Below are 24,194 nucleotides of genomic sequence, written 5' to 3'. Positions count from 1 at the left end.
CAGGCATCTTTATGCCTTTAGGCTTTTGGTTTGTTGTTGCATCACCACTGAGTCACCGAGCTGACAGTTAAATAAGTTTCCGTTTGAGCGTCTGTTGTCACCACAACCAACCATTTAGCAGCACTCATAACTGCTAACATGAGTTAAGAATAACCACAGCTAACACACTTGCTGTGTTGCGGTCCCAGTTTACACAAAACTTTGTTCTCCAGTGCTCCTTGTGACTTTTAGCAACATACTGTGTATAATTGTTAGAATTGTACATGTATAAATACTAGGGCTGTCAAAACAACATGTTGATTTCAATTAAGTCATCTCAGAAAAAAATACTTTTTATATAAATTTACACTGAATAACTGCCTTCCATGGTGCTCTTTGACCCGGTGCACTGTTGAAACCATTCGGGCTACAGTAGCTTTGTACCATGATGGAGGCAGATGAGAAGACCCTGCTTGGCCCCATGAATGGAACATTCATCCAGATGGAATCGCTAAGAGCATCGCTCTCTGTAATTTCTGCAGTAAAGAATTTTCATACCATTGGAGTACTTAAAGCCTGAAATATCACCTCAACACAAAGCATTTAGCAGTGAACCCGGAGGTCCGAACTAGCACAGCCCTTGATGCTAGCAGCCAGCCTCATCAAGTCTCATTTGACCAGGCGTTCTGATGCTAGCTGAGCAAGTCCACCTGTGAACAACTATCTCACTCCCTTGCAAAATGGATTGCAATGGACTGTAGACCAGTTTTGGTGGTAGAGGACAGGAGGTTAGCAGGAGTTTTACAGATAGCTTCTTCTGATACAATTTGCAAGCTGCCATTGAGAAGTACAGTTGCGTCCAAAATCCAGCAGTTTTAAGACACAAAAGAGAACAAAGAAAGATGTAGTGGCGAGAGCTGAATATATTGTGCTGACTGGGGATCACTGGGCCTCAGTTAGCAATCAGTAACCTCGGTGTTATTGCGCACATCATTGACAGTGAGTGGAAACTGTAAAATGTTATGGATAATCTTAAACATTTATTAATGTTGGTCTGTGTTGCCTAATTTTCTTGGCATCTAAATTACTGTAGGACACATTGGCTATCATTACAATGCCAAGACAAGACCTAGAAACTGTTGAACTCAGTTCTGCCATTCTTTTTGCTGAGGCATTTTTGAATTTATTTCCGCAGCATATTAAGCCATTTTTAAAATTGATATGACCACAAATTCATATGGACATTGGAAAAACGTTATGATTCTGAAATAAAAGAGATGTTGACATTTTAAGTGTCAATTATTAATTGATTTACCCATCTGCCAAAATTCATTTGAATTGAAATACGTTTAAATACTTCCACAGTGAATAATTAATCACAGAGTGTGTAATTAATTAGATACATTTTTTTAATTGCTTGACAGCCCTAATAAATACATAAATCTCTGGAATTAGCACATGCGTATGCTATAACATTGCCACCAGGTCTGAATGCTCTTTATGACTTTTGGACCACACTGGCAAGTACCAACATCAAAAGACTGCAGTGAGATGAGTATTTAAGGGGTATTCTAAAAGTATGATTCACTGTCTGCCTCATTTTTGACCATTACTTGCAGAACAGGAAATCATAACTCTTAGAGATAAAAAATGTGTCTTCACATTCATTTTATAGTATATAGCATAAAATAAGCACCCTGTAGTATAAAATGTTATTTATTTTAATAGAATTTTTCATTTGACCATCCCTTTTTAAACAAGTATTTTAAGAGTTAATGAACACATTATCTTCAGAGCAGACCTTGACTGTAAAATTAATTAGACAACATAAAATCATTGAAGCATAAAAGTCCATTTTACTCATAAATATTGGGTATTGCTCAGCTGAAAGCTGAAAAATTGGTTACTTAAGGCAACAAATTAATAATGTCACAATATTTGAGATGCACTGGTGACAATATAACCTCAGGACTATTGAGCTGACAAATGGGTAAACAAATTAACTTCGTTACACTCGATGATAAATTGTTAATCAGATGATTTTCAAGGGTATTTTTATACACTCCAAAAGCAGCAATACTGTCTTTTGGTTTGGTTACATCAAAAACATGTTTACTGAATATTTTATCGGCTCTTAGATTGTTATATATTCAAAACCCACAGCCATTAAAAGCATTACTGTTGTGTCATAGCATAATGTACAAGGAAAGAATAAAATACAGAGAAAATATGTATAGCTGAACATGTCAGTACATTTAATGACAAACTTTGTTGGCAGAAAGGAGCACATACTGTAGGACTCTTATTTTTTTCTTTTTCGGTGTGTTAACATGCACACTTATAGTGGTTACCAGATTAAGGAAACACTCAGTAAAAGTTAAACACATTTGATCAAATAGCATGTCTGTCTGTCTGTGTCAGAAGATGGGGGCTAGTATTTGAAATTTCTGGGAATGGCTTTGTCTGGACAGCAGAACCACAGTGGATAGAGAAAAGATCAAAACATCAAAAATGTATGGAAAATAGTTGTAGGTCATTGCTCATTGACATGCAACAGAGATATAGTTAGTCTTCTTTCTTTCCCGAATCTATCAACTGATTTTAATACTAAAATTTCTATTTCAGAGAACATTACAACTTTGAAAACATTAACTTATTTCTCCTCGTATGAACTTATTAATTTTGTAGTTTTATATTTTCCTTCTCGAAATGTAAACCTTTTTTTTTCTTGAAAGTACATTTAAATGTGACTGTATTCTTTGTTTAGATAGAGTTCCTAATACTTACTGCATGTCATACTTGTTAGTTGCTTGTGTTGGCACAAAAGAAAGTGGAGAAACAGCTTTCAACAAAATATTACAACTTATAGATCTTGAGTTTTAGTAATGGGTTTTTGTGCATTTCATATGAAGGAAAAAGATATCAAACAAGCAACCAGATGCCAACAACAAGTTTGTTCTTTTATCTTGTGATATAAATATTATACCTTCAGGCTCCACCTCCTTCCAGTCAGTAACCCGCCAGTCGTGCAAACTCCGTTTACTGGCAGTCCATCTGATGTAATCCATGTGCTTTATTCGGACTATTGCCTTAATTTGGTTGGATGCAGTAATTGGACTGCTGAGTGCATGTTAACATACCGATTGAACACTGCCAATACAAATTTACAGACATTTTAATATTTAAAATTCAACATTTTCTCTTAAAGATTCAGTCCCTGAAGTAGAAAAAAAAGTCTTGGGTATAGTGTCAAGATGCCTTTGCTTCTGTGCATTTTCTATCTCTCATAAACTGAGTACATATTTGAAGCGAGGGTAGTATGCATCCCAAATGTAGCGTGTAAGCTTACATGACCTCCTTTTGAGCTTCACATGATTTTCATGTTGAACTGTATAGGTGCCTCAGTTGGACTGGCCTCCTCTGTTTCCCCACTACGTGGCACATATTCAACCTCTATACTTGACTTAGTGTTGTCCTTCCCTCTACTCCAGAGGAATAATATAACAAGACAGAAGAGAACAACTCCAAGGAAAGAGATAAATCCCATAGTGGTTGCAATGATAAGTGTCTTTACATCAAATGGAAATGGAACTGTGGCCCGGGTCACATTAGCACCTTCATCACTGGGCTGGTTAGAAATGAAAGCAAATGTCTTGTTTGGCTGGTGAGGCCAATTAGGGGAGTAGCTATGCACAAAAAGGTGAGCAGCTTTGGTGTCATTGCCTGCTGCATTGCTTGCAATGCACAAGTAGGTGCCGTTGTCCTGGATTTGGGCATACCGCACCTCCAAAGTGCCCTCATTATTCACAGAAAGTCTTGATCCCACAGTTTTGGTGGTGATGTATTCCTTTTTAGGGGATAGCCACATTATCACAGGGACTGGATCGCCCTCTGCTTGGCAATTGAAATGAACCGTAGTTCCTTCATCTACATGGCTTTCTTGAACTTTATAATCCAGGATCTTTGATTTCTGGCAAATAAAATAGTCTGAAGGGAGGATGTCTGGGAAATCCTTGAACTCCTTTCCTTGCACAGCTTCAGGTGAAGCACACATGGGCTGTTGTCTGTTAAAGTTGAGCCTCCACCTCCGGCGAAAGACCCAGAGCAAGCGACAGTCACAGGCCAACGGGTTGTCATACAAAGCCAGGGTCTCCAGGTTTCCCACAGAATGGAAGACAGACTCCTCCAGGGTACTCAAGCTATTGCTGGATACATTGAGTACACGGAGGTGGTTGAGTCCTCTGAAAGAGTAGGGCTCAATGGCTTCTAATCTCCCACCAGCCAAATGAAATGCCTGTAGCTTCTGCAGGTTGAACAGCTGGTTCCCTTCAACAGTATGAATGGGATTGAAAGACAAATTCAGAAACCGAAGGTACCTTAGGTGACTGACGGCTTCATAGGGGATGACGGTAAGATTACAATGTGTGATGGATAATGATGTGAGGTTGAGGCCAAACAAACATTTTGCCATCATGGTATCCAAAGCAGGCATATGAGAAATCTCCAGCACTCTGAGCCGATAGAGCCTCTTGAAGGAGTAATCCTTTATGACAGTGACGTTGAAATAGCGTAATCGAAGTGACAGCAGGTTATGCAGATGGCTAAGGGCATCAGTGGGCACTGACACCAGATTGTATCCCTCAATGGTGAGGCTTTCGAGGTTGCTGAGGCCATGAAATGATCTGGGTGAGATGAATACTAGGTCATTGTCACCAACCTCTAGAGCCCTCAGGTTGTACAGCTCCTGGAACATATAGTCTAGCAGAATGACAATTTTGTTCTCACTAATATCCAGCTGGGTGAGGTTGGTCAGGCCTGTGAACACCCCCAGTTGAATGAGCTTCAGCTGGTTGTTTCGTAAACCTAGAATTCGAAGGTTCATAAGATTGCTAAAAGCCCCAGGCTCGATGGTTGAAATTGTGTTTTCATTAAGTTGCAGCTCCTCCAGCTGAGGGTAATTAATGAATTCCTCAGGTCCTAGAGTTTTGAGACGGTTCTTGCTGAGGTCCAGCAGCCTTGTTTCAGTGGGGATGCCCTCAGGAAGAGCTGCCAATCTTCGTCGATGGCACACGACTGAGCGCTCCTGTGCGTTGCAGTCACAGCGGGAGGGGCAACCAGTGGTGGAGCCAGACAGGACGGTACCCAGCATCAGGATCAGGATGGGCTGCCAGCATGCCACCAAGTAGCTGTGCCCTCCTGCCTCCCCAGACACCATCCTACTGCTTACCTGTGGAGATATGGAAAAGGAGGGGTTGATATTCAAAGAATGGTACAGACATGGTTTTGACAGTTTTGAACAAAGAGACATCTAAAAGGTGGGAAAATGCAAGACGTCAGCATTACGTTGAGCCATATATCATATTTGGATATTTAATCAATGTGTGAATAACTTAATGTTATGCCATTAATTTAAATTGAAACAGATTTCAGGAGTAAGAGCTAGCCTATTTTTAAACGATTTGCTGACAATGTTTCCATTTGTAGACATATGTGGCTAGATATGGCTATTCAAATGTATAAATATAGAAAGAATACATATAGGGTACATCTCATGTACCTATAAAATTGTTCCTATGTCCTCAGTTGACCTGCATGTCTTTCCGGTCGACCAAGTACATAGGAAGTCTCTCATATCGATTCTAAGGACCGAGGACGGTGTTGGAGATAAAAATGGTAGAGGATACATGAGACCATTCTTCGCGGATGTTTTTGTGAACTTGCACACCCCTTTATCAGAAATTCGTTAGAAATTGGATGCTTCAGATGAAGTATCTGAGGAAAGGACATCTTATGTCTTTATTAACGCGTTATGTGGGAGGGACTAGTGCTGGGTATCGAAATTCAGTGCTTTCTCCAGTATCGAGGAATGCCTTTTTACATTTTTTTTTCCTAAGCCTTTAAGGTTGTGGTAAATATGTTTACTTTGGTTTGTTATAAAACTGCTTTGAGTACACAAAAATGAAAGGAATTGAAAAATAAGAGTACAGTCTGTGCCATAATGTGTAATATATGTGTGTGTAGTGTTTTGTTTTTTTGTTAAATTCATTTTGTAAAATTGGTTTTGAAAAAAATATCATTTAGGAGCCAGTATCAAAGTCAAGGTATCGGTACCGATGTTGAAAATTTTGGAATGATACCCAGCTCTAGGTGGAACTAAGACACACAGAAAAGATGTGAATGAGCAGAATGATGGTGCTTATAAGAGACTTTGGATGTACCCATTATATTCAGAATGGTAGAACTGTCCTGAAATGCTTCCCTTGCTTTTCATAAAATTTACATCTTCCTGTGATGGCAGGAAAAAAGTTTCTTAGAGTATTGTAATGTATTAGTTGTTATCAGTCATTGTCCTACATAGCTGCCTTCCCCCTTTCCTTCCATAAAATTTCATTAAGAAAACTTTCCTCACAAGTGATGAAATCAGCCAATCAATAAAAGGGCTTGGTCATAATATAGCCAACCCTGTTCTGCGTCTAGCTTCTGAGTGTGCTGAAAACAGCTACTGCCAATAGCAGTAAGACATTGTCTCCACTCATATTTTAGTTTTTAATTAACAACCAGAAGCCACATGTCTGCAAATATGTACGGGAGCCACTTAAAAACTTAACACATCCAATGCCACTGCTGAGCTGTTGACCTCACAATGATATAACCTGAGATCGCTGCCAAACGGTGATAAATGTAGAGAATGAGAGAGAAAGATTGTCGGAGGCCTTTAAACCATATTTGATTTTTGACTCAGGGACACTTGCTAAAACCTTGAAGCTCTATATCTCGCATCAATAATGTGATTTAAATCACATCTATAGCTGTAGGACATGCTCTTAAAAGGGCCTCATGCAATGTAAGAGAAATGACACTAATTTGTTTTTATTGAGAAGACTGGCTTCACTATTTGTTTTGTTTACAAAATGACACGTTGCATTTTTTGATGTTTCTAGTTATTTTTATCTGAGCAAAAAAGCATCTAACTGCCAGAGATAAAAAAAAAAGTACATCTTTATTGCTTTACAGTTGGGCAATTATATTCAACATCATTTTTATTGAACAATAAATGATGTTAAGAAATATGTTTTTAATTTTCGAAAAGAAAATGTTATTAGGAGAGGTTGATGCAATCCCAATCCAAATATTCATCATTTCATAATATCTGGGAGCTGAACAGGCACTGTGCATTCTTTCCACAAGTCATCCATCCATCCATTGTCTATATCACTTCTCCTGAAGAGGATTACAAGGGGCTGGAGCCAATCCCAACTGACATTGGGCAAGAGGTGGGGTACACCCTGGGTACCCCGCCTCTCGCCTGGACAGGTCGCCAGTTTATCGCAAGGCTGACACTTATCACAGACAACCACACACACCCACACTCACTCCTATGGGCAATTTAGAGTCGCCAGTCAACCTTAAGCTGCATTTCTTTGGACTGTGGGAGGAAACCGGAGTACCCAGGGAGAACCCATGCAGGCACAGGGAGAACATGCAAACTGCACACAGAAAGGCCCCGGCTGACCTGGGGCCTGAACCTGGAGGTGACACTAACCACTGGTCCACTATGCTGCCCTTACATGACTTATTCACCACTAAAATATTTTGGCAAAAACACTTCAGATTATTGGCACAGAGCTTTAAAAATCTTGTTGACTGTGTCCTTTGCTTTTTGTAGCTTTGAAAAAGTATTCAACTTGATAGTGATGATTAGAATTTTGTTTTGATTGCACAAACAAAAAATAACTTCACTGTCAGTGAATTAAAGTCAGTGAACTGAGAAAGCTTGGATTGTGGTCTTGAGTAGTTTCAGTGGGACAGTAATTGCAGCTTCCATTTTGACTTCCTCCAGAACTGTTAATTTCTGTTGGCTGCATATGTCAGGCATGTTGGGCACCAGTCCAGTGTGTATGGGGCTTTGTAAAAGGCAGACTGTCAGAATGAATGCTATACTCTGTCAGTAGCTCCTGTGTGACCTCCCACATTGTTCTGTTTCCCACTAATTACATGATTTTTAGCAAAAGGATAAGATGCAGACTTTTCCAGCAGAATGGCGATACAGTATATTTTCTGAAACATACACACTGTGGTTCAGTGCGTTCAAAAACAAAAATCACATAAATGTTTAATGCTTGTCTCTGATCTGTTGTGACAGATGTTAAGTCTTTGAGTGAAAATATTAGTAAGATGCAGAAAACGGATGACATGTTGATCTGCTTGACACAGTATAAGATTTTATCTTGTCAAGTCAGGAATGTGACTAAGGATGAGGCTCCCTGATGTCATTGCTAATCGAAAAACAAGCAAGTGCAAATGCAATGGTTATTTTCTTACCAGAGTACCATGCATGATTCATGATTTGGAGTGTAGTATAGGCAGGAGGATTATCTTACAGCCCAGTTCCATGAAATGTATCACCACTTTGTTTTGACCTTGAGATGAAAAACATAAAAATTAAGCTGCATATTAATCTATCAGTTACAATACCCCAGTACGTGTACTGTATAAACTGGTTTTGTATGTTTGTAATGTAATATGTATGTAATATCTTTGTATTTGTTTCCGTCCTCTCTTGATAGTATTGTGCAGTGGAATGAGAGCACAAGCCTTTTCTCTCCTGCCCTTCTGTCATACAGTAGTCTTCTCTCAGACACACATCTTGGCTCACTATTAGTCCCTTGTGGCCTTGAATCTTTGCATCTCCTGTCTTATGATGCTCTGTAGTTTGACTCGGGGCAAACCGTGAGAAGTGTACTCTGCTAATGGGTCACCGAATGTCTGCAAGCAGCATGCAGACAAGTGAATTATTTGCATTTATTTGCATTCATGCCCTTTTGTTAAGTACCTTTATTGTGCAGCATTTAAAGGATTTGAGATATTTACATTAAAAGGGATATACAGCCCTATAAAATATTAGAGCCTTTTCTATGTATATAGTTGCAGTTGCAGTGAAAATTATTCCACCCCCATTGCTAATTAGGTGTACTGGCAAAACTTACACACTTTGAGCTGCCTGCAGTGAACTAATCAAACAAGAACAATTGAAATAGCTCAACACAACATAACAATGTAACAAATAGTTTATCTAATGACTTCTGCAGTCTCAAAATTTTTCAACCCCTTCATGACAAGTGTCTTTTCTACTTAGTAGAGTAACCTTTTGCTGTCATGACTTCCTGCAAATGTGATGCATAGCCAGACACCAGCTCCTGGCAGTGTTCCTGAGGAATCTTAGCCCATTCATTCCACATGGGCAATGGCCTCCAGTTCACTAATATTTCAGGATCTGCATGATGCAACCACCTTCTTGAAATCCCACCATATATTTTCTATGGGATTTGAGTCAGGTGACTATGATGGCCACTTTGTAATCTTCCAGGACCTCTTCTGCAACCAAGTGTTGGTGGACTTTGAGGTATGCTTGGCATCATTGCCCTGTTGGAAGGTTGAATGACACCCAAGCTCCAGCATCCTCACAGACAGTGTGACATTTTCTCCTAGGATTTCCCGATACTCAAATGAATCCATCTTGCCTTCCACATGCTGCCGGTTCCCAGTGCCAGAGGAAGCAAAGCAGCCCCAGAGCATCACCGAGTCACCACCATGCTTCACTGTAGGGAGGGTATTCTTTTCAGCATATGCTTCATTCTTCTCCAGCCATGCTGCTGATCCGTAGGCTCAAAGTTCCAGTTTTGTTTCATTGCTCCACAGAACAGATTGCCAAAATGTCTGTAGCTTATTTATATGATTCTGAGCATATTTGAGCCGACTTTTCTTGTGCTTTTTTTTTTGTCAGTAGTGGAGTTCTGGCATGGAAACCTTCAGTGTTTTGCACCTTACTGTGCAAACTGAAACCTTAGTGCCTGTTGCCACCGAGTCTTGCTGCGGGCCTTTTGCAGTCACTCGAGGGTTTTTCATCACCTGCCTCCTCAGAAAACTGGTTGCAATCATTGATGGCTTCCTTTTTCTGCCACATCCAGATAGTGTACCCCCTGTTCCTTTAACTTTGAACTGTGCTTCCAGCAATGTTTTTAGGAAGATTCAGTACCTTTACCATCTTTTTGTATCTTTTTGAAAGGCAGTGATCTCAACTTTTTTGACAATTCTTTTGACTTAGCCATATTTCTAACAATGCAGTCACGCAAACCCTTATCCAGTTCAGGTAGTTGATGTGTTCTATCTCACGCACACCTAATGAAGCCCTTGATTAGTCGCACCATGTGTGTTTGAGACAACACACCTGATTTGCAAATGTGTGCTCTTATGAGGGATTCTATTCAGGGGTTGAATAATTTTGTGACTGCAGAAGTCATTAAAAGTTGCATTTTGTGTTGAAGTTGGAGAAGATTCAATAATATGATCCACCTTTGCAGCAGTGTTTATAATTGTGATGAAACTACAGCAGAGCTGAAGTCATTTTTCATGAAGGTCTTATCTTTTTTTTTTTTGTCTCAGCCATGCATATACAGACATGGAAAAACTTTATTTATTTTAGTTTGCAGCATGTTTGCAACATTTCCTTGAGAGAGACAGACATACATTCCATACTTTCTCTTGTACACCCCACAGATTTCTGGCAGTAATGCTTTCATTTGTGTTTGCCTATTCATAAATGATTGTACTCCCTAGACTACTTCTGGCTTCAGTTTTCTTCATCATAGTCGTGAGCAGTGTGCTCATTAGCACCCCTTTATACATAGCTTGTTTCTCAGTGGCAAACATACCCCAAACAGCTTTAATTATTCGGTGGCTGTGGAGAACAGTGAGGATGAAATAAAAAGGAAGCCACAGCTGCAAAATAACAAAGTAAATAAGTACAGGATTTAAGAGATCAAGATTGCCTCCACTGGTATGTTTGTCTTCAAATGACAAATTTAAAGTAGCTCGCCTAAAGGTTCAGAGAATATACTGTAATAAACCTGCTCAAACTGCAGTTCACTCAAATTCACAGATGTCCCGCCGTCCTTTGGCACCGAATTATTATTTGTGAATCAAATGACTTTGTTTGCATCAGTTATGCCATTCAGTGATGTTAGCAAATCTTTTGAACAGTGTTGCGCTAAACCTTTAATATCTTCACTTAAATGAACTGTGCTGTACAAGAAATGGGGTATGTTGCCATTGATTCAGTTAGTTGTACTGTGGTCTGCAGCATGTTTAGGCTACAATTTAGTAAAATATGTAACACTGCGCCATATTTGCTATTGGTGTTTGCTAGGTACCACTGGATGTATTGCCAGCTGTCAAAGCATCTGTTTTCAACAAATACTGATGTTATAAGGAGTGGACTTTTTTTTTCTACGATTTCTAAGCAGGGTTGTGCACATTTATTTGCAGTGGGTATCTGAGCTGATAATATCCTCGGAATGTACAAGTAGCAAACTGTTTAACATGTCTTTATTAATCAAATTGTGGCAGTTGAGCACCAAATGGCTTGTTTAGTTGAAAAGTGGGCTCTAGCTCATTGTCTGTTTGCCTTACTATGGTAAAGAGGCATTGTTTGTGTTTTAACAACATCTTCCTTAAGTTTTATTGATTGATTGGATGATTTATTGGAGATCTGCTCCAATGTTTTCAGACATGTAAGTAGCCTACAAACTAGCAGACCGAGCTGTCTCCATCCTGTACTCTTTCCTCCTCATCATCGGACACAGACTGCATTGAAATTTCCTGCTGTCTTAAATATTCAAATGCTAAAATTAAAAGATTACCTACCCAACGAACAAATATTCAAATAGTTAAATAACTGGGTCCAGCCCAAGAAAAACACCAGCATAAATGGCCTTAGTAAGGTTTTGGGCCACCACCGGTAGCATGTTTCATATTTTCATATTTCATCCTTTTCATTTCATATTTCATCATTTTCATACTCATCAACCCATTCATTGACCCCTCATGCCCTGTGGATGGGGTGCACTCATACTCTCACCAGGAGCGAAATGTTTTATCGCAGTAGAAAGGTAATCTCTCAGAACAATTTTGTGATGATTTGCAGTGACCTCTCCCCTCTAAGGGGACGAGTGGACTCGGACCATGTCAGCAAAATGCTCCCCACAGCACAACAGAGCCACCGAATGCCCTCACTGTAGGGGATAAGCATTTAAGTTTTTCCTCTAATTTGTCACCCATCTGTACACACTCGTGAACTGTATTGCAGCAGGGGTTGCCAACTAATCCCCAAGAAGAGTGAGCAGTCAGATGTGAGAAATCCCATGAAAACAAATCCTCTGTGGAAGCCTACGATAAAGGTAACAACCCCTGCAAGCCAAAAAAGAAAGTGCATGTCCTCATGATCCACAATGCCTGGATCAAATGCTTAGACAGGGACAAAATGGTTCAGTGCATGGGAATTACTCCTGTTGTGATGCAGAAACACACCTGCATGGGGTCAGCAGATTCAACAGCAGGGCTTTCAGCTATGATAGGCATATGCTTTTGCCTCAGGAGTTACTGCATAGATGATATCCATGCTTATTTTAGAAGGAGCGAGATTAGAGGCGTCCAGATAATTATAGTGATCACTGTGGAGAACAGGCACATGCACAGAAGCTTCTTTTTGAAGGTTGGTGCAAAAATGAAAATGTTGGACAATATTTAATTAACACCTTGTGCCCCATAATCCAGAATAATATGTGCTAGGCCAAGCAGTTTGAGCACAAAAGATAGTATTTAAGCATATTTTCCCAAATGATTTTTCAGGGTCTTTAAGAAGCAGTTCATAGCTTAAAAGGTGGAGAGGTACACACTGGGAAAACTCTGTGCCACTGTGGAAAAAATACTGACCACAGAGTCGTATATTACTCATTATATTGTACAGAACACTAGCACAAAGGAAGGTGGTGAGAGGAGCTGAAAGGTAACTGGAAATCGTTTTGCATTCACCAACCAGCTGCTTGGCCATAAAACTACCAAAGGTGTACAATTTAGCCATCATTGTCATACTCATCAAACCACTGAAGCTTTGGTATTTATGCTAGGTAGTTTTAAGCTTGGTAGGCAACGCTGCATATTAATAGTTTTGAATATGCCAAGTGACATGAAGCAGTTGATCACAGAAGCTTGCTCTACTCAAACATCACCAACAACTGTGGCTAATGGAACTGCAAATAACAGGTCTCCATTAGGTTTTCCATTTGACTCTGTCTATCTCAAAGTACCTTTACTGCACTCGGACCAAAACAGCATCCATCCTGTTGTCAGTGATCACAGGCAGTGGCAGAATCTAGGCTTTTATTGTAATGTAATACTAATTCCAAATCGTACAAAAGCTAAAACCGCCATTATCATAACATGGAAAGTGGTTTTGACTATTCTGTAAATACATATAGTACAATAAACATCATATTTCTCACACAGTAAAACAATACCTAATGTGAGCTTTTAACAGTGAGCACTGCAGTCCATCTCACCTATCTGCATAATGCTTTTGAAAATCCATTGCTCATGCTTTACTGTTGTAGGGGCATGCCCCCTCATGTTAAGCTTGCAGACTGTGTAAGCACCTCCACAGGACCAGCACTATTTTCAAAGGCATCCCAAGGGTGCAGGCCATTTGCAAGTCAGTAAGAATCTTGTCTTAACGCTAATGGTTAACGCTATCTAACAACTACAGGGCATGTTAGCATCAGAACTAGAGTTTTATTAAAACTTTCATTTAAATAGAACGGTTAAAAAAAAAACCCATGTCACTATAAATAAAGTTGCTGTTTGGAATTAAGATTTAGAGGCATGTGCAGAAACAAAAACAAAGTCACGGTCTTTGAAGGGATGGCGGGTGGTCCCTGACCAGGTATTCAGTAATGCAGTTTCACTGGGGGCATCACTGTTTTTTTTTTTTTTTTTTTAAACACACTCAGGACTCTGACTGCTGAATTTCTCTTTTTTGTATGTTAATGTAATAGTATCTGTCTTGATTGTATTACAGAAATGCACAAATGCAAATACATTATCATGATATGTTTTAGGTGGCTCTTTGTGCATTAGTGGTTTTAACACTAAAAATCACAAAGTATCACACCCACTTTATTAGGTACATCTATACAATTATATGCAATTCAATGCAACACTTCCACCTTAAACATTTGTTTTTATGAAGCTTCAAGTGTTTGTTTTTGGGGAAATTTTCATAAATGTATAAATTCAGTGATATGTTTATCGAGGTCATAGTTAAAGGTAGTGTTTTACTTGACTACATTATGTTTAGAGGTGTCTGCTTTTGTCCTCCCCAGCTGCATACATCAGAGGGTCAGAATATTAGCAGCACCTCTGAATATTATGTAGTCCAGTACAACTCCATCTTTAATGGTGACCCCATAATAAACATAAACATTAATTTATACATTTATGACAATTTCGCCAAAAACTGAAACATTGAGCTTCATAAACAGATGTTTAGACTGCATTGCGTTGTATTGAAGTGCATACAATGCAACATAATCCCAATGTGTTGAATTTGGTTAGCATACATTTATCATGACTAACAATTTCTTAAAATCAGGAAGTTTTAAGATCATTTGATTTGGGTTTGGTTTATCAAACTTAATGTGATAATGTTTGTTAAAAGACTACATGCTGCAAGCTTCTGTCAATGCATACTTAAGATGAGATATTTTTAGCTTTTAGGGACCTTGAACCGTTTTGCTGAATTGTTAGTATTCATTTAGAAGTAAAGTGACATTAAGCTATTCAACCAAGAGAAAGACAAAGTCATAACACAAGAACTTTTAATTACTATGGCACTAGTGACTGAGCTAAAAACGTTGCCTAAGGTTGGTGCATGGTTTACTCAGTATTCGTTTGACTTCTGCAGTTAAATTCTGGACTCTGCCCACCCATGTGAAAATGGTCCAGTAATGAACCAGCTTTCTGGGTCTCCTTGGTTTCGACTGGCTTTACTGGGAACTCAATTTTCCAAAAGATACAGGCACATGCTCTGCTATTTCACATTGGCCAGATATCGTACTGTACAGTCTGTGGAGCTTCTGATCTGGTTGTGTCGCCATTGAGGCTCAACCAGGCAGGCCGGTGAATCAACACAATTAACTGTAAGGGGCTAAAAGCTGCACAGAGCTGCAGCCTGGGCTATTCATTCTCTGAAATCTGCACCACTAACACCCCTTTTACACAGTCATTTGATTTAATGATGACATGGAAAATATTGCTTAATGGAGATTTAATTGTCATCCAAAGACATTTTCTCTAATGTTTGTATATTTCCTTTAAACAAGTTGCATACAACCTTTTGCACTATGTCCATTAACTGTTAATTCTCTTTGGGCCTAACACCAAATTTTTATTACATTTAGATTTAATTAAAGCTATGCTGCTGAGATGGTTTAAACTTGAAAAAACTGGTCCTTTAATGGATCTTGCAGTGTACTTAGCCTGTTGTACAGTATTGCCATGTAGACCTGTTTCACTGGCAAATTCTAAAAGGAATTCTATAGAAGAGGCCGTTTTCTTCATTAACACCCATTCCTCTTCAGTCAAACAGGATAAGCTGTATATTACACAAACCTTTATCTTACTCACCATCCGGGAATATAAGGTGTTTTGAACTCGAATTGAAAAGAAGGAGCTAAAGGCCTTTTTACCTCACTCAAGCTTCTTGCAGTTCTAGATTCTCAGAGATTTTCACAGCAAATCACTCTGGCAATAAGTTAAAGTTAAAGTGTCTTGGCAGTTTTTTTTCCCGGATGTTTAAATTGCATTCTCCTTTCTCAGGTTTTTAGCTTTGGTTTCTTTGGAGGAGTAGATCAGCCTTAGGGTTGGCATAAAGAATCCAGAGGTTTAATTGCATACTGCCCCAGTCCAAACAATTTAGAGACTACTGTACAGAAATATGGTCCTATAATTCACCATGTCTTTAGCTTTAAGTGAAGAGTGAAGTCAGGCCACTGGTGTCAGGAATATTATAAATACCAGCCAAAATTGCATGAATGGAACAAGAAATTCTTTGCAAGATTTCCACTATGATCAATGCCAGTGTATATCACTGTAGGCTCTGCTGTGCCAGAACTTGACACCAGCCAGGCGCATGAACATGAGACAACCTCAGTCCTCCATCCTATTCGGCCCTAACTGTCTCATATTTTGCATAAAGCTGTTATTATTAAATTTAAATGAGGAAGGCTGCTGCAGAGCAGTGGGACTGTGACCTTCTGAATACATTTGTAGAATGCAAATTTAAGCATCCTGTGACAGATCTGCCTCCGTCTGTCACCTTGCCATCTAGCATACACTATATAAACATGTGGTCTGGCAGTATTCACCACAATCACTTTCACCATTTTCCTTCTCAAGGTGGCTGATGTTACCCATTATATGGCAGTATCTCGATTCCAGATGGCTCTCGTTTCAGAAAGTGCTATAATAGTAACACCCTAGATATTTACTGGACAGTTTATACGGTGCTCCTTTCTGGGCCATCACAAATGAACCGTTATGTGCAAGAGGGCCCTGATTTTAGCTGTAAAGAAAACGCTCTATAATTAGAATGCAAAATCAAACCATACAAAGGCATCAGATGCGGGTGAAATGAATCATTTGGTATCATTGTTACTCATGGGGAATATGCAGTGAACTCTGGAACAAATCTATCCATCCAATACAAGGCCACATTGCTTTCATTTCGGTTCTTATGTTACGTCATTACTTATGTTTACTTATTACCTATGTTCTTGTATTACTTCCTTAAAATTTCCCCAAAATATTGCAGATTGTAACCTTCTCTAACATGTGATTTATCAGTTTGACTATTATTCCATTTGAACTACTGAAAAAAACTTAAACCTTAAAATCAAAACAATACCTTGCCTTCTATGATCCCTACTTGATCCCATGGTGAGAAAACTGACTATTGTTCAGGGTTATGTAGACTGCTGACAAGAGTATCACAGAATATTAAGCATAAGACCGCACAGAGCAAAGCACAGTGATTTAAAAAAAGAAAAGAACAGCGGCACTACTTTGTCTAGTTTTTTGTTTTGTTTAGTATGGAACAGGCTGAAGTATCAGCTCCATAGTTTTTGCTTTGTGTGTGTTGTCTTAATCATTTTAAAAGTGATTGGTACATATATCAATTACACAAGTACTGATAAAATAAGTATACAAATTCTATCAATTACATATGAATATAAATATGTGTGCTCATTAAGAGAATCTTTTCCGCTTATTTTTCCTGTCATGTTGGAGTAAAGTTAGTTCATGCTCTAATCTGCTTATTTTCTTCCAAGTACATATTATGAGGAAATGGGTAAGAAACTCTCTGGATCCTAAATCCTGCATGTGCTTAAAATGCTATATATTTGTGGTGTTTTTGCTTTGCTTATCAATAATTCAACTATATTAATATGGACTGTTACATGCATGCACACAAAGTTTGCCACAAAGCAGTCTCAGAGCAGTGGGGTTTGTATGCATTACAAGGTACCTAAATTATATGTCCAAATTTCTAGTGAAACTGACTGAACTAAGAGCACCTCAGTATTTTTTACCACTTTACCCATTTGCTTACTGTCAGCATCTACAGTCATAGGCAAAGTTTTCGGCACCCCTGCTTTTCTGTCGAATAACACACCACTTCTCAGAAAATTGTTGCAATCACAAATTCTTTGGTAATATCATATTTATTTATTTTGTATTGAAACAACACAGTAAAAAAGCCAAATCTGATCAATTCCACACAGAGCTCCAAAAATAGACTGGACATAATTACAGACACCCTCAACTTAATATTTGGCGGCACACCCGTTGGACAAAATAGTTGAAATCAATTGCCATCTATAACCATCAGTGAGTTTCTTACACCTCTCTAATGGACCACTCTTCTTTTGCCAACTGCTCCAGGTTTTCCAGATTTGAAGGGTTCCTTCTCCCAGCTGCTGTTGTGTGATTTCTCCACAGGTGATCTATGGGACTTAGATCTAAGAGTCATTTTTGGCCAATTCAGAACGCTCCAGCTCATTGAAACCATTTCTGGTGCTTTTTGAAGTCTGCTTTGGGTCATTGTCCTGCTGTAAGACCCATGACCTCTGGTGGAGCCTTGACGTTCTGACACTGGGCCCTACATTGTGCCCCAGAATTCTATGGTAGTCTTCAGATTTCATAATGCCACACACACAGTCAAGACAGTCGGTGCCTGAAGCAGCAAAGCAACCCCAACACATCAGTGACTGTGTTCTTTTCTTTGAAGGCCTCATTTTGTTTTGTGAAAAGAGTAGAATGATGTGCTCGACCAAAAAACTCTATTTTAGTCTCATCTGTCCACAGGACATTCTCTCAGAAGGACTGTCACTTCCTCAGGTAGGTTTTGGCAAACTCCAATCTGGCTTTTATGTTTCTGTGTCAGCAGTGGGTCCCCTTGGGTCTCCTACCATAGCGGCCATTGTCATTCAGATGGTGACAGATAGTGTGAGCTGACGCTGTTTCACCCTGTGCCTGCAGATCAGCTTGGATTTGTTTGGAAGTTGATCGAGGTTCTTTATCCACCATTGGAACAATCCTTCATTGTAATCTGTCATCTATTTTTCTCTTTCATCCAGGGAGATTAGCTACAGCACCATGGGCTGTAAACATCTTGACAATGTTGTGCACAGTGGACACAGGAACAGCCAGATCTTTGGAGATGGACTTGGAGCCTTGAGATTGTTCAGGTTTTTCCACTATTGTGGTTCTCACATCCTCAGGCAATTCTTTGCTCTTCTTCTCCATGCTCAGTGTGGTCCACACAACACAAAGGTTGAGTCAACCTTTTTCCATTTTAACTTGTTGCAAGTGTGAATTTTTTTTTTTTTTTTTTGTGTTTCCAGCATCTGTTGGTTGCTACAGGTGAGTTTCAATACAAATTAAAGGAGCATCACATGCTTGAAACAATTATTTCTGAAGATTTTGAAAAGGTGTCAATAATTCTGTCCAGTCCATTTTGGAGTTCTGTGTGGAATGGATCAGATTTGGCTTTTGTGTTCTCTACTTTTTGTGCTTCAATGCAAACAAAAAAAATAAACATCAAAAATACAAACAAATTTATGATTTCAACAACTTTCTGGCAGAAGTGATGTGTTATCTGACAGAAATGCAGGGTTGCCAATATTTCTGACCATGACTGTATATGCAGCTGTCAGGTAGTGTCAATTTTTTTAAACCAAACACTTAGTGAAGTAATTGTGTAGCATAAATCGAATATGATCGACCAAAACTAAGTAAACACACAGTAGGGTAGGAATAGCTTAATAGGTTGTGACTGATCAGATAGATCCTTTTGGCATTTATAAGCTGTTAGTAGTATACCAAATCACTGTCACACAATGCCGAAAAGTTCTGATAAACACAATACACTGTACAACACAGATAAAGCGGGTGATTAGCTAGTCAACATAAAGTACCATTTAGCAATTAAATAGCTTGATATCCTAGTGATGGTGATGACCTAAAGGATCTAAAAAGAGTGAATGTTGGATTTATGCTCATTTGGGGGATAAAAATAAGACTCCAATTAAATGCCAGTGTTTCTCCTTATTTGCTGAATGTGTAAATAATTAACAGTTTACATACAGTGATATGCCAGTGTTATGTTTATTTAGATCCCAGTTAGCTGTGCTAACAGCAACTTGTGCTGCTACCAATTGCCTAAATAAATAAACAAAATAAAATTAAATAAAAATCCGTCCAGTCTTAATATACAGCTGTAATATGTCCATAAGTAGTGTGCTAGTTGTATAATAGATGATGTGCATTTACATTCATCCATACTGGGACATGTGCAAACCAAACACAACAGACGATTTGATACTGACAATATGTACAAGATGTTGAAAAACAGCTACTCAATTAATCACTGTAGCTCACCAGATTTAATCAAAAATTCCAGTCAAAAACATGCTTTGCTCATTTCAGTCCATTGAAACTGTGTTGAGTGCTGTGGAGCTGCAGACGTGCACATACGGTGACAAGCATAAATGACTACCAAAAGATCCCAATCAGCCATCATAACCTGATTACAGGGGCCCAATTAAAAGCTTTGTGTAGCTCATAAAGCCTTGACATGAAGAGCAGACGCTTTACTCTGAGACTGTTGCGGAGGTTGTCACTGCACTGTTAAAAACATAGAAGAAGAGTCCCCTCGTCACTCTGCCGGCTGAACCGTTGCAACCATTATTATGAAGATGCAAAAAGACAATGGAAATTAAACTGAGATTGTTTATTTTGCATGCATAAATAACCATACAGAGTCACCCCACCATCCCCTGTGCCCATCCTCTCCATCAGCGCCACCACCACCAACCATCTATCTAACCTGTGGAAAAATCAAACACCTGCATAGGATCCCACGTCACCACTGGAAACAACCAACAGCACAAGACTGGTGAGAGTGAATAAGTGAGAGTCTAGATGTGTTTAGTGGCATTTGAAGTAACATGAATGTTAATTAGGGTAGATTAGGAAGCAACAACAGCCACCCTGGCAAAACACTGAGGGGAGAAACATGAAACACACTCCTGCTCAGCCTCACACCTTCAGCTGTGATATTTAGAGGTGGAACTTAGGTGTGCTTTCATCCATCCACTCAAACACATACTATTTACAGCATACAAAATTTAAAAATACCCCATGAAAAATATCTAAGCTCTGTACTGTACCTTCAGACATTACATGCACACATAGTGTGTGTGTGTTTAGTACAAACCCAGATTGCATAGCTCACAGCAAAATGAAACCCATCTAGATGACAAAGCACAAATAAGATCTGGAGTCCTCCTCAGTGAATAATTTTCCTTTCCATCTCTTGCATTTGCTTATGATACACAGTTTCATTCCTGACATTAATTTGCTCTCTGGTGATCCCCTGGCCCCACCACTGCACCATAATAAATCTGATCCAGTGCCTCAGTGCTCAAAGCCCACCATAGAGACCGAGTACTTACCAGGACTGCCATGCAGAGAATTCTAATTCAGGCATCTCCATGTTGCCAAGGAAATTCAAAATGCCTCTGAAAGCATGGAGACAGGAACGCAGGATTCAAGACTGGCTCGATTCAAATGGAAAAGGAGGATATATGCAGCGGTGAGAATCCCTTGTTTGAGGAGCATTTGAGAAATGCCTTCGTCCTCTCCAGATGCGCTAAATCTGGCAGCGCTGATAGGCTGACATATAAACACACAGGCGGCTCTGCTGGCTCACACACGCTCACATACATGCTGCACCTAGCAGAGACGGAGAGGAAGAGGGAGGGGCAGCTGATGAGAGAGGGAGGTGGAAGGAGGAGCTGCAGTGCACTGGGAGAAAGAGGCACAGGCAGCGAGTTAGAAAGAAATAGAAATATTCTCTGAACTGGCAGCATCATTAGCATCTGATTTTTGTTTACTTTAGTCTTCTTTATGGAGGGGTTGGATAAATGGATCAGATGATCTGGTTAACTGGAATACAAGCTGCTGCATTAGAGTGTTCAAGGTGTGTGTGTGTGTGTGTGTGTGTGTGTGTGTGTGTGCGTGTGTGGCGAAGGAAAAGAGGTTAGAGAGGGAGAAGTGTGAGTGTGCAAAGCAGAGGGCTAAAGATAAGCAAAACAGTGAAGGGTGATTATGAAGGGGAGGAGGGGGTGATGAAGCTACAGGGATATAGATTAAACAAAATTCAATTTTTGTAGTATGTAAACCTTTACTGGTAATAACAGCCAACTTGAGACAGTAAGGATGGATTTTTGTTTTTCATCATTTCTTGCCAGAGCTAAGGATTAATGCCACCTATAATGCAGATGGAAGCAATCATTAGACAAACTCACCTTTCCTACGAGGAGTGGGAGGTGGGTTTTACAAACACAAGCTTAACAGTGCTAATGGGCGTACGAGGCTGGCGCGCATACGCTGGCAGTGCCAAGGAGACTCCACAGACAGGGAGTATTAATGGGAGATTAGGGGACTGAGGATTTAGTAGAGTGGTGGACATGAAGGGCTCCTGGCCATAAACTGAACTGTGTGACAAATGTTGCAAACCTTAGTAAATGACATCTATATATTGGTTCATATATATAGTTCTGTATTTTATCGTTTAGCAACAGATGTATTTTATTTTAATTTCTGTTGTTTTGTTTTATTTCAGAGGCCAAGTTATGGGATATACTTTTACGAATAGAATCCGCCTTGCTTTTGTGCTAAATCTGTGAGACAAACAGCAGTACACAGAGCAGACGACAGCCGACGGTGGCTCTGCTGTACAATAAAACACAGAGGGGAAAGAATTATTCAGGCAGTTGGAAAAGGGGAGCACTTTACTCCAATACAACATAAAATAAATTTATGACTCATTTGGCCAACTAGGAGCTAATCTTAAAGAGATGACTTATGTTCCATATAAGAAATGAAACCAGATGAAAGCTGTGTGGTGGAGATTTGAATGGATGACACTAAGGGTAAAAACCACCCAACATGGAGCAGGATGAATTCATCGCTTTTTCTTTTTTTTTGTATTTTGAGTGTTACTGTCGCTACAATGGCCTCTTTAAAAAGATTGGATAGCTGATTCATGACATCTGCATTTACGGTCAATGGCGCTATGAATTTTCCTGTTTCTGTGGTAGTAGAGGAAGGCCTTAGAAACCATGTTATGACTCACAACCAGTGATTTGTGTCTGAGACAGTTAAAAATATGTTTGTATTGTGATGTTACAAAATTCAATCTCATGTTCAGTAGAAATTTGATTAGAGAAGAAGCTTTTTTTTAATTATAGCTAGAGTATGTGACTTTTTTCAGATATTTCTATTGTAAAAATCTGCTCCAAAACTTGTCTTAATGTGGAGAGGTGCTGTAATCCAGACTCATTGAAAACACTGGCAGCAGTGTGGAGAGATTAGCTTCTAAAAGGTTTTGAGTGGGATTGACCTCTCTAACCAAGCAGACATTTTCAGTTATTTCTGCTTGATCAGTAAGTTTTGTTGAATTCTCATGTTTAGTAATTTCACAATGACAAATATCTGAAGAGCTGGGCAGAATGATGGAGCTTAGCAGATCGTAGTAGAGCACAGTGGAGCAGAGAGAGGCTCCGGAGCGCTGGGCGGAGCAGAGTGGAGGGATTTGGAGTTTCATGCTAGCTCTATTGTAGCTTTAAAACACAAGCACTTTTTATTAAGATGCATTTTCCTTTTAGAATGGCAAAATACTTCCACGGAGCTACAGTTACTTTGTATTTTCAAAATTTTAATTTTACAAGAGAGAAAGCCTTTACTATAAGATGACAGAATGTGAGCTCAGGTATTGTGTCTGGTTGCTGTAGTGCATTTTTTCTCTTGGTTTTGGCGAGGCTGAGAAAAGCCATCACCTTCCAAACTATTTATATATGGAGCTTTGTTCTTACTGTATAGGCTCATACCGCGCCACCATGTGGAGACGCACAAAGCATTAGAGGCCTGCTGCGCTGACAGTTGTCAGGCTGTGACATGGACAATTGCTGCTCAGGGGGAAAGTTTAGCAGCCAGTTCAGAGAGTAACTTCTGGGTGTGTGTAGTGATCAGGATTTTCTCCACAAGTCTTATATATGTCTTTAAGGGTGTCAGCTGACCCACAGTTTAGACTGCCTCCTCCACATATTTAATTCACAAACTGAACAAATAACAGTATAGAAGCACAAAAATGCTGTGCAAGCTTGAAAATATCTGTGCCAGAATTTTTTAGCACTTCAGGGTTTGTGCATGTTAATCGTTGACTTAACTGTGACTCCACTTAGAGATGTTCTTCCCAATCACCTAAACCATTCATTATAAAAGACATATTTTTACATATACACAGGTGACATGTTAAAGGGAAAACCTAAATAAATGACTGGTCTCTTCCAGGAGGACAATTCTCCCATTCATAGGGCCTAATTGTGAAAATGATGTGACTCATATGCTGTGGCCTTCACAGTCACCAGCTCTCAACCCAGCTGAACACCTGGGGGATTCTGGATCGACGTGTTACACAGCTGCTTCTTCACCACCATCATCAAATGAGGGAATATGTTTGGAAGAAACGTGTTCATCCCTTCAGTGTAGTCCAGAGCCTTGTAGAATCAGTGCCAAGGTGCAGTGAAACTGTTCTGGCGGCACGTGGTGGCCCAACACCTTACTGAGACGCACTGTTGCTTTTTCCTTTCAATTGTCACGTCTGTACATACATTTGAAATCTACACTCACAAAATCAGTCTGAAGATTTAGCTGTTAATCTAGTGGCAACCTGGAGCGCTCTATTTTTTTTTTTT

General features: G+C 39.5%; 1 protein-coding gene across 1 annotated transcript; it reads right to left on the bottom strand.

The window, feature by feature from the left end:
• Positions 1-2,541: 2,541 nt before the first annotated feature.
• On the bottom strand, positions 2,542-21,176 carry lingo1b (leucine rich repeat and Ig domain containing 1b). The gene is made up of 2 exons (XM_020608786.1): positions 20,889-21,176; positions 2,542-5,206 (listed from the first exon to the last, which is right to left on the bottom strand). The coding sequence occupies exons 1-2, from the start codon at positions 20,898-20,900 to the stop codon at positions 3,347-3,349; spliced, it is 1,872 nt and encodes a 623-aa protein (XP_020464442.1). The 5' UTR covers positions 20,901-21,176; the 3' UTR covers positions 2,542-3,346.
• Between the last annotated feature and the right edge of the window lie 3,018 nt (positions 21,177-24,194).

This window comes from Monopterus albus, unplaced genomic scaffold (assembly GCF_001952655.1).
Source record: "Monopterus albus unplaced genomic scaffold, M_albus_1.0 scaffold95.1, whole genome shotgun sequence".
NCBI lineage: Eukaryota > Metazoa > Chordata > Actinopteri > Synbranchiformes > Synbranchidae > Monopterus > Monopterus albus.
Note: the sequence above shows the minus strand (reverse complement) of the source record. Positions and strands in the feature narration are given on the sequence as shown.